The 13,944-nt window shown below is 41.1% G+C and overlaps 1 protein-coding gene across 1 annotated transcript in view; it reads right to left on the reverse strand.

The window, feature by feature from the left end:
- The window catches only part of LOC126229626 (putative ankyrin repeat protein RF_0381), a 58,312-nt gene that overhangs the window by 24,870 nt on the left and 19,498 nt on the right, over nt 1–13,944 (reverse strand). The window contains exon 3 of the mRNA XM_049942369.1: nt 8,292–8,582. Within this exon, the coding sequence (XP_049798326.1) occupies nt 8,292–8,582 (291 nt within the window). The remainder of the gene's footprint in view (nt 1–8,291; nt 8,583–13,944) is intronic.

Here is a 13,944-nt window from a genome sequence, read left to right on the forward strand (position 1 = left end):
ACCTTTTGTGCTGACTAAAGACTGTCAAGATGAATTCAAAAACTCAAAAATGCTTTGCTCAGTGACAGATGTTTAGCGCGTTTTTACACTGCCAAGCCAGTAGTTTTGAAAGTTGGCACTTCTTCCTATGGAATTGGCACTGTGCTTCTGCACAGGATTGGTGCACAAGACAGACCTATTGCTTTTGCCTCAAAGTTATTAACTCAAACTCAGTGCAATTATTCTCAAACAGAAAAAGAGGCTCTCACTATGGTGTATGGTGTGACAAAATTCCATCACTATTTGTATGGTCACAAGTTCTATTTAGTGACAGATCACAAGCCTTTGCAGACCTTGTTTCATCCATCAAATCTGGTTCCTACACGCACTGCTCAAAAATTCCAGCATTGGGCTTTGTTGTTTTTGCAGTATCAGTATGAAATTGTGTACACACCTATGGCAAAGCATGGCAATGCAGATGCCCTATCTCGCCTTCTGATTGGCGCAGACTCTGATTTTGATGCATCTGTCACATCTTGTTGTCAGATCGATGCGCAGGACTCTGAATTGCTGGAATCTTTTCCCTTGCACTACAGAAAAATTGCACAGACCTTGGATGCAGACTCAGATCTCAAGATTTTGTTGCATTACATTCACACATCTTTTCTCATTCATTGACAGTATTCAGAACCTAGTTGTGGGCCAATATTTTGCATGTCGGCATAGCCTTTCAGTTCAACAGAATGTGATTCTAGTTCAAAATTACTGTGGACAGTCACCTGCGCATATTCCCAAAATGTTTCAAAAGGATGTGTTGTGATTACACCACCAAGGACATTGGGAAATTGTTCACACTAAACAGTTAGAGCACCAGCACTGTACTTGGCAGAGCATGGATGTCCACATTGAACAGATGACATCACAGTGTTGCACACATGCAGAAAACCAATCTGCTCCACCACAGACATTCTCAGCTTGCCCTAAAACCATGCCAACGAGTGCACATTGACTTTGCAAGATCATTTTGGAAGACTCATTAGTCTCATAGTGTTAGACAATTTTAGCAAGTTTCCATTTGTGGTGCCTATGAACTCTACCATATCACGTAGCGCCATTCAAGCATTGTCCTCGATATTTTGCATAGTAGGTTTGCCAGAAGTACTCATGCCGGACAACGGACCACAGTTAACTTTGCATGATTTCGAACAGTTTTGTAAATGAAACGGCATTCGTCATTTAACAAGTGCTCCCTTCCACCTGCAGTCCAATGGAGAAGCAGAACACTTCCTATGCACTTTTAAGCAACAGTTGACTAAGCTTCATACCACTCACACATGGTAACAAGCTTTGCAACTCTTTCTTGCCTCATATTGCTCCCACCCACGAGAGAGACCATTACCAGCGGAACTTCTGCCTGGCCTCCGCCATTGGACACTGCTACACTTGCTACATTCACTGCAGCATCCGGCACCACCAATGGTCCACAAGTATTGCTTTCCACCACACAATCTTGTTCTCTTCATGGTTGTGAGGTGCTGGGAAAGAGGTGTAATCCAGGAATGCATCGGCTCTCCAATTTATTTGATTGCAGGTCCTGATGGTTTGCAGTGCTGGCACCAGAACCAAATTTGTGCATGTCCTTTTGGCCTATGAGCTGCTTTTCTTCTTCCAGGTTCATGGCCTCATGGGACCGTATGATCTTCACAGCCGTGTGGCCTTCGCAGCCGCCCACTGGTACCACCGAGGCACCTGTGGAGGAGCAGATGGACAAGCACCCTCGCCCCCGCCGTACCCGCTCACTGACTCCATGGACGTGTACCCACCACAGCAATCACCATCATCACCCCAGGAAACATCCCGCCTGGATGTGTGCCCTGGCAGCAGTTTTCTGGGGGATGTTCCTGTTGCCTCACAAGCCATATGGCATGGTAAGTCAGGAGTACACCATCCTCCGCAGCTACGTCTCCCGGCTCATCTCTACATCCAGCGACCTGCCTCCCTCCCCGTTGTCATTTGCAGCCTCACAACATGACAATGGTGTGGCATTTTTTTTGGGGGGGGGGGGGAGGAGGGGAGCAATGTGCTGGTACAAGCTGTCACCAGCACACCGGGAACAAAGAGGTTGCAAGAAGATCAATAGTAGGCACAAGCAGTGAGCCTATCAGGAGAGAGGCCAATGACAGCTTCGCAAGTAATGTGCCACCAATGCCCTCTTGACCATCAGTATTTATTTCACCGCTGCAGACTGGAGAGGTCCAGTCAGTCATCCAGTGAGCCACCGAGTTGAATCGTCAGTCACAGTTCCAGGCAGTCGTCCAGTCACAGTTGGAGTCATAGTCACAGTCAGTCAGAGCCACAGTCTCTAGCTCAGAGTCAGTCAGTACATAGTGATCAGAGTAGTCTACACAGCAGGACTTGTCCTTCACAAGCAGAACTATTACTGAAGAGCTTGTACCACAACAACTTGCTTAAAGATAAGTGACTTTCTGTTCTGTGAATAAAGAACCCTGTTGTACATGTGTGCAGTTGTGTCCTAAAAAGAGGATATTGGCCACCAAACAACATCCTCTCCTTGCTTCCCATGCTACAAGCCTACAGTGGCAACAAATGGAAACAAAAACTAGTACCCTACCTGTGCCCTGCTGTAAAACCAAACTATTTGAAAACTCTCTCTGCCACTCTCTGCCTTTGAACCAAGCTACCCTTCACACAATTCAATATGCTGTTCCAGTTAATAAAAATTGAAATACTTACTTCTGTCAGCCTCATTACTTTTTCCTTAAAAATTGATATACATGGCTTGTTTCTCTCTGTCAAACAAATGCTCCCATATTTTCCTACTTATACTTCTTTCTTGTTTTGTTTCTCAGTCAATCGCCCAAATGTTTCTTTTTCCATTTCTTAATTGTGTGTGCCCTATAAAGTTCTTATTACTCTCCCTCTTCCATCTCTCTCTTATATCCATTGCCTTTGGCGAAATCTACCTACCCTCAATCTGTCTTTATTGCTCTACTTTTCATTAACTTGTTCTGCTGTAGCTACTGCTATTATCACTAATTTTGTTATTTGTAAGTGTTGGATTTCATATTAAATATAATTGTTTTTATAACATAAAAACTAACATTAAGAAAGTTCTGTAATAAGGATGATCCTATGTTGTAGTTGTAGGTTGTGTGTCAAATTTTTCTTATTAAATTATTTAATAATTTCGGGTGGTTGTAGTAAAATGCTCTCTAAGGCCAGGAATTATTCAAATGGGGCAGAAACTGGTAGATGTGATGTACATGGACAGACAAACAAAAGTTTATAATTTCAGATAAACTGGATGATTTATTGAAAAGAAAGAGCTTCACAAATTGAGCATGTCAATAATGCATTGGTCCACCTTTGGCCCTTATGCAGACAGTTATTCAGCTTGGCATTGATTGATAGAGTTGCTGGGTTTCCTCCTGAGGGATATTGTGCCAAATTCTGTCAAATTGGTGTGTTAGATAGTCAAAACCTTGAGACGATTTGAAGTGGAATGATCATATAAAATTAATTGTTGGTAAGGCGGGTACCAGGTTGAGATTCATTGGGAGAGTGCTTAGAAAATGTAGTCCAGCAACAAAGGAGGTGGCTTACAAAACACTCGTTCGACCTATACTTGAATACTGCTCAGCAGTGTGGGATCCGTACCAGATAGGGTTGATAGAAGAGATAAAGAAGATCCAACGGAGAGCAGCGCGCTTCGTTTCAGGATCATTTAGTAATCGCGAAAGCGTTATGGAGATGATAGATAAACTCCAGTGGAAAACTCTGCAGGAGAGACGCTCAGTAGCTCGGTACCGACCTTTTGTTAAAGTTTCGAGAACATACCTTCACCGAAGAGTCAAGCAGTATATTGCTCCCTCCTACGTATATCTCGCGAAGAGACCATGAGGATAAAATCAGAGAGATTAGAGCCCACACAGAAGCATACCGACAATCCTTCTTTCCATGAACAATATGAGACTGGAATAGAAGGGAGAACCGATAGAGGTACTCAGGGTACCCTCCGCCACACACCGTCAGGTGGCTTGCGGAGTATGGATGTAGATGTAGATGTAGATGTAGGTCTGACCATAATGCTCCAAACATTCTCAGTTGGGGAGAGACCTGGTGACCTTTCTGGCCAAGGTGGGTTTGGAAAGCATAAACACAAATGGTAGAAACTCTCACTGTATGCAGACAGGCACTATCGTGCTGAAATGTATGCACAAGATGGCTTGCCATAAAGGGCAACAAAACAGAGTGTACAATAACGTCGACATACCGCAATGCTGAAAGGGTGCTGTAGAAACCACAGGGGTTCTGCTAGGAAAAGAAATAGCAGCGCAGGCCGTGACTCCTGGGTGTTGGACTGTATGGCGGGCAACAGTCAGGTTTGTATCCCACCACAATCCAGGCTGTACCTGGACACATCTTCGCTGCTCATCAGGGCTCAGTTCAAGGCAGAACTCATAACTGAAGACAATTCTACTCTAGTCAATGAGATTCCAGGCTGAATACAGGTCTGGAGATGTCTCAACAGGGGAGTGGGATACCAACCTGACTGACACCCACCATATGGCTCAAAAATAAGGAGTGATGGTCTGGAGTGGACCACTATGGTTGTCATGCTTGGTACCTTTACAGCACAGCAGTATGTTGGTGATATTCTGCGCCCCTGCATTTATGCCCTATATGGCAAGGTATCCTGGTCTTCCATTTCAGCAAGATATTGCCTGCCTGAACATGGCGAGAGTTTCTACTGCTTGTCTTCATGCTTGCCAAGCCCTATGTTGGCCAGCAATGTCACCCAATCTATCCACAAATGAGAACATTTGGAACATTACAGTCTGGGCCCTCCAACCGTCTCAGGTTTTTAACAATCTAACACACCAACTGGAAATAATTTGGCATGATATCCCTCAGGAGGGCAGCCAACAACTCTGTGAAACAATGCCAAGCTGAATAATTGCTTGCATAAGGACCAGAAGTGGACCAATGCGTTATTGACTTACTCAGTTTGTGAAACGCTTCCTCTTGAATAAATCATCCAGTTTTTCTGAAACCGTAATCATCTGTTTGTCTGTACATGTATATCACATCTACTGATTTCTGTCCCATTCAGATAATTCCTTTGTGGTGCACCAATTTTTGCCTTAGAATGTATTTTATGAAGGTTATCTCAGTAGCAGTTGAGATACAGATGAGAATTAGGCCTCATATTAATCATCTTGTCTACGTGTTTCAAATGACATACACATTAATTGATTTGTACAGTGAGAAGATAATGAAATATACAAAAAATGTAATTTGTGAAGTATGAGAATATCTCATTCTTAGCATTCATGTAAAATGCATTGCAGCCAGTTTGCTCAGGAAGATTGGTGAGGCTGGAGATGAGCTACTCATCGGATATAAAATTATTATGTTCCTGTGTGAATAGTCAAGTGCATAATCATAGCACAAAAAAACATGAGCAGTGTGTACCATTTTACCACTCTAGACCTCTTAATGCAATGATACTGGCACAACTAACCAAATGATGAAGTTCACAGAAATAAACGACTGAGGAGCAGAAGATTACCGAGCAACAGGGAATGGTAGTTATGAAGACATGGATGAAGTCTGTTACATGTTAACCAAAATGGTAGTGAATGAGATCACAGAACTCACAACTATTATGGAAAATTGACGGGACATGATGTTTTCCACCTTGCTGCTACACATCAAGCATACCCACAAAAAATGGTATGAGCTGTAATGACTGGAACTAAAGCTGCAGACTGGGTTACAAGAACAGAGGTAAGAAATTAAGATCCAGTTCTTAACATGTATAGAAGAAAAACCAGCAATGTGTAACAGATGGAATGATGAATCTAGGATATAACAAAAACTGTGATACTGAGTGCCACTCCAACAGCAGTACAGAGTCTGTGGATGCTCTATTGCTCTGCCTTTAAAAAAAAGTGTCTGATTTTAATAACAAAGGTCTTGAGTAGTACACAAATTCTTAAATTGTTTACGTATTGCTTTGTATATAATGAGAAAATCTGCTCTACCTCAAACCAAAATTTGTAAGTCCTGAAATAGAAAACATGACATCTATGTCTCTATTACAGGAAATACTGACACGCATAAATACGTAAGTGTATTTTGAATACTGTAACAAATATTTTTTCCATTTAGTGTTCACATGCACAGTGTCCACAATTAAAGTTCCTTGAACTTGATACGTAAGTGACTAGAGCCAACTAGTTAACATAATCTCTGTTGTTATTATTCTTATGACCATCTTTAATGTGTTTTGGTAGTACCGCCATATGTGTTGTATTAGAGTAATTTGGGGTACTAAAATTGTTTGGTCTCCAGTAATACCTTTATGTTCAATATGTTACCACTGAATACTTTTAAAACCTTCCACATGTTATGTTAAAGTATTTAAGGGCTTATTCATTGACAAATCCTAATATCATGTCTGATGACGTATCAAACAGCTAGTGTCCATATTATTTCATCTAACTGGCCAGACTTATGTGTAATGGGGTGTCTTGTCAACACTGAAGGCACCAGTTAATGCAAGTGTTGTTTTCATGTGGTGTGTCAATTGAGACCTATGTTTGAGGATTTATTGTTAGATGATTAGCTTTATTAGTGCTTTCAACTGAAACCCCCAAATAAAAATCATTGCTCAGGAAAATTGTTAACATGCTTAATTTAATGGCGGCCAGAGCCATGAATTTGTTTTTAAACAAATTCTGGTGTTATTTTTGTCCAGGGGCCCCAGATTTTAAAAAAACTTTTGGTGTACTGCTGAAGTTCAAATGGCTAGTGCCAATTCAGATTGCTAAACTCATTGGAGAATTTAAAGACAGCTAAGTGCCAAGTTAAAATTAAAATTTATTCTGTTTGTGTTAGCTGTTGAAAACGTTAGCACCTTGGGCATTTTAATATTTAACTACTTGTGTAGTTTGAAAATTTAAACAGCTAGTGCCAATTCAAATTTTGAATTCAAAAGTGGCTAAGTGCTGAGTTAAACTCCATGTTTTGTATGTTTGTACAATCTTTGGACCACAGGTAAATTTATTTTATTTTATTTTGTATGTAATTTGCAATTTAAGTGGATACTGCTGCTTTGAGTAGAGAAGTCGAGTTAAGCATTTTAAAGCGGCTACAAGCTAATTAAAATTTGAGTGTTGTAATCATATAGACAGCTAGAGCCCTGGCTGATTTGAATGATTCTATGTCTTATGTGCAATTGGAACTGAGAATAAGAAATGATCCTTTTAGGTGAGAGTACTGAGAGCCATGGGGAATACTGAGGTCTTATTGTCTTGGAATTACATAGTAACAAAAGGCCTGTTGAATTCAGATTGTTTGTTAGTTTGTGTCATTTGTTTTAAAGACAGCTTGTGCTGGATGAAACTTAAGAACCCTGATAGGTCAGGTCCTGTTGAATGAAATTAAAAACTGGAATGTGTTCGTATGTAATGTGGCTAATGCTAATGGTATGTTGTTTTTCTTAACAACTCTGTGCATTGCTCAAGTGGCAAAGTATGATTTTGTCAATGAAGTTAATTTCATTTTTTGGCCTATTACCTTTTACTTCAGAACCATTGTGTCCTAGCTAGCCTTGCTTCAAAGGGTAGCCAAGAAATTCCATAGTGAATGGTTCGTATTGCTGGAAGGACAGCAAGAATCATTTCCTGAACACAGATGATTTTGTATGGATAGAAATTCAGGTTGTTTCGTATAGGATGTTATGCACCATGCTTGCAGGCTTGTCCAGTGTTTGGGCAATTCCGTGTGCACTGCATATTTGAATGCCACCACTCAACCCCTCCTCTATATCCTTGAGTGTCCAGAACTTCTGTAAAAGAGCTTTACCAGCAGCATGCAATCATTCACGGACACAGTCATGTTGGGTATCTCGGACACGAACTGAGAAACAGCCATGTGCTGTGCATCTGTTGGTGGGCATATTCTAACAGTTACAGTGCTGTCTATTGGTCAAATTTTTGTTAATTTTTTTCTCTGGAGATCGGACTTATGGCCTTCTGCTCAAAGAAGAGTGAGTAGTATATTTTCTATCCTAATGTTTTGTCAAATCTTAAATACTACTAAGCTTGTTGCCAGTGAAAATGGCTTCTTTTGCAAAATAGCATCTATAAATAACAGTTACAATCACAACTTGTACATGACTGCATTCTGATTTGTACTCACAACTGCAATTGCATCAGAAGAAACACACATTTGACCATGAGATACCTCTTTCTGTAGTGCAAACAAATGCACTTGGAACTTACATCATGGCTGCCACGGTCTGTGGCTTCCTGCAGTGCTGTCCTCCCCAAGTTATCTCTCATACTAACACTTGCTCCATTCCTGAGCAGTAAATTGACCGCATCACCACTGCCGACAGCCAGCATCAGTGCTGTCTGGCCGCTGTTGTCCTGTTCATCAGTGTTCACTGCCTTGTGCAATAGCAACTCCAGACCATCTACATTGTGTGCCTCGGCTGCCCAGTGCAGTGGTGTTCTACCCATGGCATCCTTTGATTCAATATCTGCTCCAGCTACAATCAAGACTTCCATTACCTAAAAATAACTTACTTTTAGATTTATTATCATGTAACTTTTAAGCTGCATACATTATTTGATTATAAACCTCCAGTAAATTTAATAACAATTTAAAATCAACTGATAATATTATCTTACAAATCTTATACAACATAGTTTTTGCACCTAGATTTCTTCTTTCAGGAGCTCATGTTTCACATAGCAAAAGTTATTTGGACAACAAAAATGTGAGAGAATAAACAGCCAATGGTATGTGTGAAGATGACAGCTTACCACCTACAGGTTACATTGTTCAAATACTCAGGTGCTATAACAAGAAATTTAAGCATATGTGAACTCCATGACTACAAAGACATCACTGGGGGTCAACTGTGACCACATGCATGAACTTTGGCTGTTAGTTCACTTAATGGCTTCTGTGTTGTGCAACTGTATCTGACTTGTATGGCCATAAGCAAAACAAAAACTGGGCTCTATCAGATTCATGTAGTATTATTATACCTCCTGCATCTTATCCATACAGCACAGCACTACAAACATATAGGCCTGTTTTTAAGATTTTCTTCCTCTTGAAAATACATGAATCTGTCTCTCACTCTCTCTCTCACTCACTTTCTCTCTCACTCTCTCTCACTCACACACACACACACACACACACACACACACACACACACACACACACACACACCTGCACAGAAAAAAAACAAGAACAATACAGTAAAATCTATTTCTTAAACTATGTAGAAGTCAGCAGAACAGGTACAAAAGATTTCTGAGTTTCCTTCTATGCCATATATGATCAATGGAGTTTCATACAGCAAAGCCCACAGATTGACAGAACTTGGGCATGTTTTCCACGAAATTCCTATGACACAGTTTCTCCACCTGACCTAATTCCTTTTCAAACAGATCATCCAAGAACATGGTTTGCCACTGTGGAAAAATTCCTTGCCAACCACAACACAATGGACAATACTTAAAAGTTTTCTACCCCAGTAGACAATGTTGGGGAATATGCTTACCTAATAAGTGGTGAGATTCAGTTGCCTCTTGCCACCTATGAATTTAATACCACAAAAGCTACCTTCCTCCAACGTTTAACAAAAATGCCAGACCAACAAATACAGTGAGTTTTGTATCATAGTTATAAGGATATCATGTGAAAAAAGGGCAAGCTGAGTTTCACATGAGTGATGCTTTCTAAAACCATGCTTTTCCATCTCAAGAAAATTTATGATATTTTAGCTGACAACATGTTCAAGAATTCTGTGGCAAACTGATGTTAAGGATATTCGCTTGTAAATTTGCAAGTCCATTCCATCCACTGAAAACTGTTATCGAAGGTATGAGCATACAGAACAGTTTCTGAGAGATATGAGTGCCTCAGTAACTGCTTAAGTAACCAGACCTGGTACATTGTCCTCAGTGGCATGTGTTCATCAGAAACAGGGATATCATCAGAGATGCCCCAGGGAAGAGTGATAGGACTGCTCTTATTCTCTCTCTATATAAATGATATGATGACAGGGTGAGCAGCAGTCTGTAGCTGTTTGCTGATGATGCTGTGATATATGGGAAGGTGTCATAATTGAGTAGCGGTAGGAGGACGCAATATGACTTATACACCATGTGATCAAAAGTATCTGGACACCCCCAAAAACATACGTTTTTCATACTAGGTGCATTGTGCTGTCACCTGCTGCCAGGTACTCCATATCAGCGGCATCAGTAATCATTAAACATCACGAGAGAACAGAATGGGTCACCCCACGGAGCTCACGGAGTTTGAATGTGGTCAGGTGATTGGGTGTCACTTGTGTTATATGTCTGTATGCAGGATTTCCACACTCTTAAATATCCCTAGGTCCACTGTTTCTGATGTGAGAGTGAAGTGGAAACATGAAGGCACATGTACAGCACAAAAGCGTACAGGCCAACCTCATCTGTTAACTGACAGAGACCGCCAACAGTTGAAGAGGGTCGTAATGTGTAATAGGCAGTCATATATTCAGACCATCACACAGGAATTCCAAACTGCATCAGGATCCACTTCAAGTACTATGACAGTTAGGTGGGAGGTGAGAAAACTTGGATTTCACAGCTGAGTGGCTGCTCATAAGTCACACATCACACTGGTAAATGCCAAAATACGCCTCGCTTGGTGTAAGGAGTGTAAACATTGGATGATTTAACAGTGGAAAAACGTTGTGTGGAGTGACAAATCATGGTACACAATGTAGAAATCTGATCGCAGGGTGTGGGTATGGCGAATACCCAGTGAACGCCATCTGCCATTGTGTGTAGTGCCAACAGTAAAATTTGGAGGTGGTGATGTTATGGTGTGGTCATGTTTTTCATGGAGGGCACTTGCTCCCCTTGTTGGTGTGCATGGCACTATCACATCACAGACCTACATTGATATTTTAAGCACCTTCTAGCTCCCCACTGTTGAAGAGCAATTTGGGGATGGCAATTGTATATTTCAAGATGATCGAGCACTTATTCATAATGCACGGACTGTGGTGGAGTGGCTACATGACAATAACATCCCTGTAAGGACTGGCCTGCACAGAATCCTGACCTGAATCCTATAGTACACCTTTGGGATGTTTTGGGAGCCTGACTTCATGCCAGGCCTCACTGACCAACATCAGTACCTCTCCTCAGTGCAGCACTCCATGAAGAATGGGCTGTCATTCCCCAAGAAATCTTCCAGCACCTGATTGAACGTACACCTGCAAGTGTGGAAGCTGTCATCAAGGCTAAGTGTGGGCCAAAACCATATTGTATTCCAGCATTGCTGATGGAGGGTGCCACGAACTTGTAAGACATTTTCAGCCAGGTGTCCGGATACCTTTGATCACATAGTGTACAAGATTTCTAGCTAGCTCTAAATGTATTAAAATGTAAGTTAATGCAGATGAGTAGGAAAAACAAACCTATAATGTTTGAATACAGCATCAGTAGTGTGCTTCTCGACTTAGTCATGTTGATTAAATATCGAGACATAACATTGCAAAACAATATGAAGCAGAACAACCATGTAAGGATTGTAGTAGGAAAGCCGAATGTTTGACTTGAATTTATTGGAAGAATTTTAGGAAAGTGGGGTTCGTTTGTAAAGGAGACTGAATATAGGACACTATGCAACCCATTGTTAAGTACTGCTCAGGTGTTTGGGATGCACACCAGGTCAGATTAAAGGAAGACATTGAAGTAATTCAGAAGCAAGCTGCTACATTTGTTGCAGTAGGTTCGGACAACAAGCCAGTATGTTGAAGATGCTATGCAAGATCAAATAGGAAACCCTGGAGAGAAGGCAACATTCAAGGAACTCTATTGAGGAAATGTAGAGGGCCAGAATTTGAAACTGACTGCAGAATAATTCTACTACCACCAATGTACATTTTGCTTAAAGACTACAAAGACAGGATTAGAGCAATTGGAACTCATAGAGAGGCATTAGACAATTTTTTTCCCTCATTCGGTTTGCAAGTAAAACAGAAAAGGAAATGACTAGTAGTGGTACCCTGAATCATGCTTCACGTGGTGCCTGCGAAGTAGGTATGCATATGTAGAACTGACTTATCCAGTGTACCTGCTGGGTAACTTGCTTTGAACTCTTTGGTTAAGTAAGGTGCCACCATAAATACAGACTACAATGATTTTGCATGAATACAATAGATGGGAAGACAGATTACAAATTTCAAGCAGAATTTTCGAACACTCACACCACTGGTAACACTATTATGGCAGCAGCAATACCTTATACTTGCGGCAGTCCCTAAGATGTCTGCCATGGCAACAAGACACTGAATGATGCTAAGCACTTATGGAGAGACACAACAATGCCACATGTAAACAAAAAGGCCACTGCAGCTAACAGGAGTCCCAGACACCAGCCTGAGATGTAACAAGTTAGAGTTTAATCCATCTGTCATGTTTCTGCTATCAAAAATAACTATTTTTTTATTTTTCATACTATATATACTGCAGATGCACTTTTAAGTCACCATCAGTACAGGAACATGTGAAATCAATTTCTATGTAAGGTTTCTTTTGAATTTATATCTTAGTTCTTTATATTTATGTTCCTAATTACAATAACACAATTAGGTTTTTGGAAAGCTTTAATAATTAATAGATACAGATCATGAAAGTTAGAGCAATATGTGAAGGAATATCTTTGAAAGCTAATCACTAGCTGAGGAATTATTGTTAGCACTAGGCAATCCCAACATTCTGAGAACATAATTGGAATTATCTAAAAGTAATTAACTTATGAAATAATTGACATGAAAAGTTCACATCCTAGAAATTTCAATCATCTATTAAGAACCATGGACCTTGCCATTAGTGGGGAGGCTTGTGTGCCTTAGCGATACAGATAGCTGTACCGTAGGTGCAACCACAATGGAGGGGTATCTGTTGAGAGGCCAGACAAATGTGTGGTTCCTAAAGAGGGGCTTCAGCCTTTTCAGTAGTTGCAGGGGCAATGGTCTGGATGCTTGACTGATCTGGCATTGTAACATCAACTGAAAGTAAGAGGAAACTACAGCTATAATTTCTCCTGCGGGCATCCAGCTCTGCTGTGTGGTTAAATGATGATGGCATCCTCTTGAGTAAAATATTCCAAAGGTAAAATAGTACCCCATTTGGATCTCCAGGTGGGGACTGCTTAGGAGGATGTCATCATTGGGAGAAGCAAAATTGGCATTCTGTGGATCCAAGCAAGGAATATTAGATCCCTTAATTGGGCAGGTACACTATATGATCAAAAGTATCCAGACACCTGGCTGAAAATGACTTACAAGTTCACGGTGCCCTCCATCAGTAATGCTGGCATTCTATATGGTGTTCGTCCATCCTTAGGCTTGATGACAGCTTCCACTCTCACAGGCATGTCAAGGCTGGAAGGTTTCTTGGGGAATGGCAGCCCATTCTTCACGGAGTGCTGCACTGAGGAGAGGTATCGATGTCATGCACTGAGGCCTGCCATGAAGTCACAATTCCAAAACACCCCAAAGGTGTTCTATAGGATTCAGGTCATGACTCCATACAGGTCAGTCCATTACAGGAATGTTATTGTTGTGTAACCAGTCCGCCACATGTCGTGCATTATGAAAAGGTGCTCATTGCTCTTCAACAGTGGGAAGCAAGAAGGTACTTAAAACATCAATGTAGGCCTGTGATGTGATAGTGCCAAGCAAAACAACATGGGGTGCAAGCCCCCTCCATGAAAAACATGACCACACCACAACACCACTGCCTCCCAATTTTACTGTTGGCACTACTTACACTGGCAGATGACGTTCACCAGGAAATTCGCTATACCCACACTCTGCCATTGGATTGCCACATTGTGTACCATGCTTCATCA

The sequence above is a fragment of the Schistocerca nitens genome, unplaced genomic scaffold (assembly GCF_023898315.1).
Source record: "Schistocerca nitens isolate TAMUIC-IGC-003100 unplaced genomic scaffold, iqSchNite1.1 HiC_scaffold_376, whole genome shotgun sequence".
Classification (NCBI taxonomy): Eukaryota; Metazoa; Arthropoda; class Insecta; order Orthoptera; family Acrididae; genus Schistocerca; species Schistocerca nitens.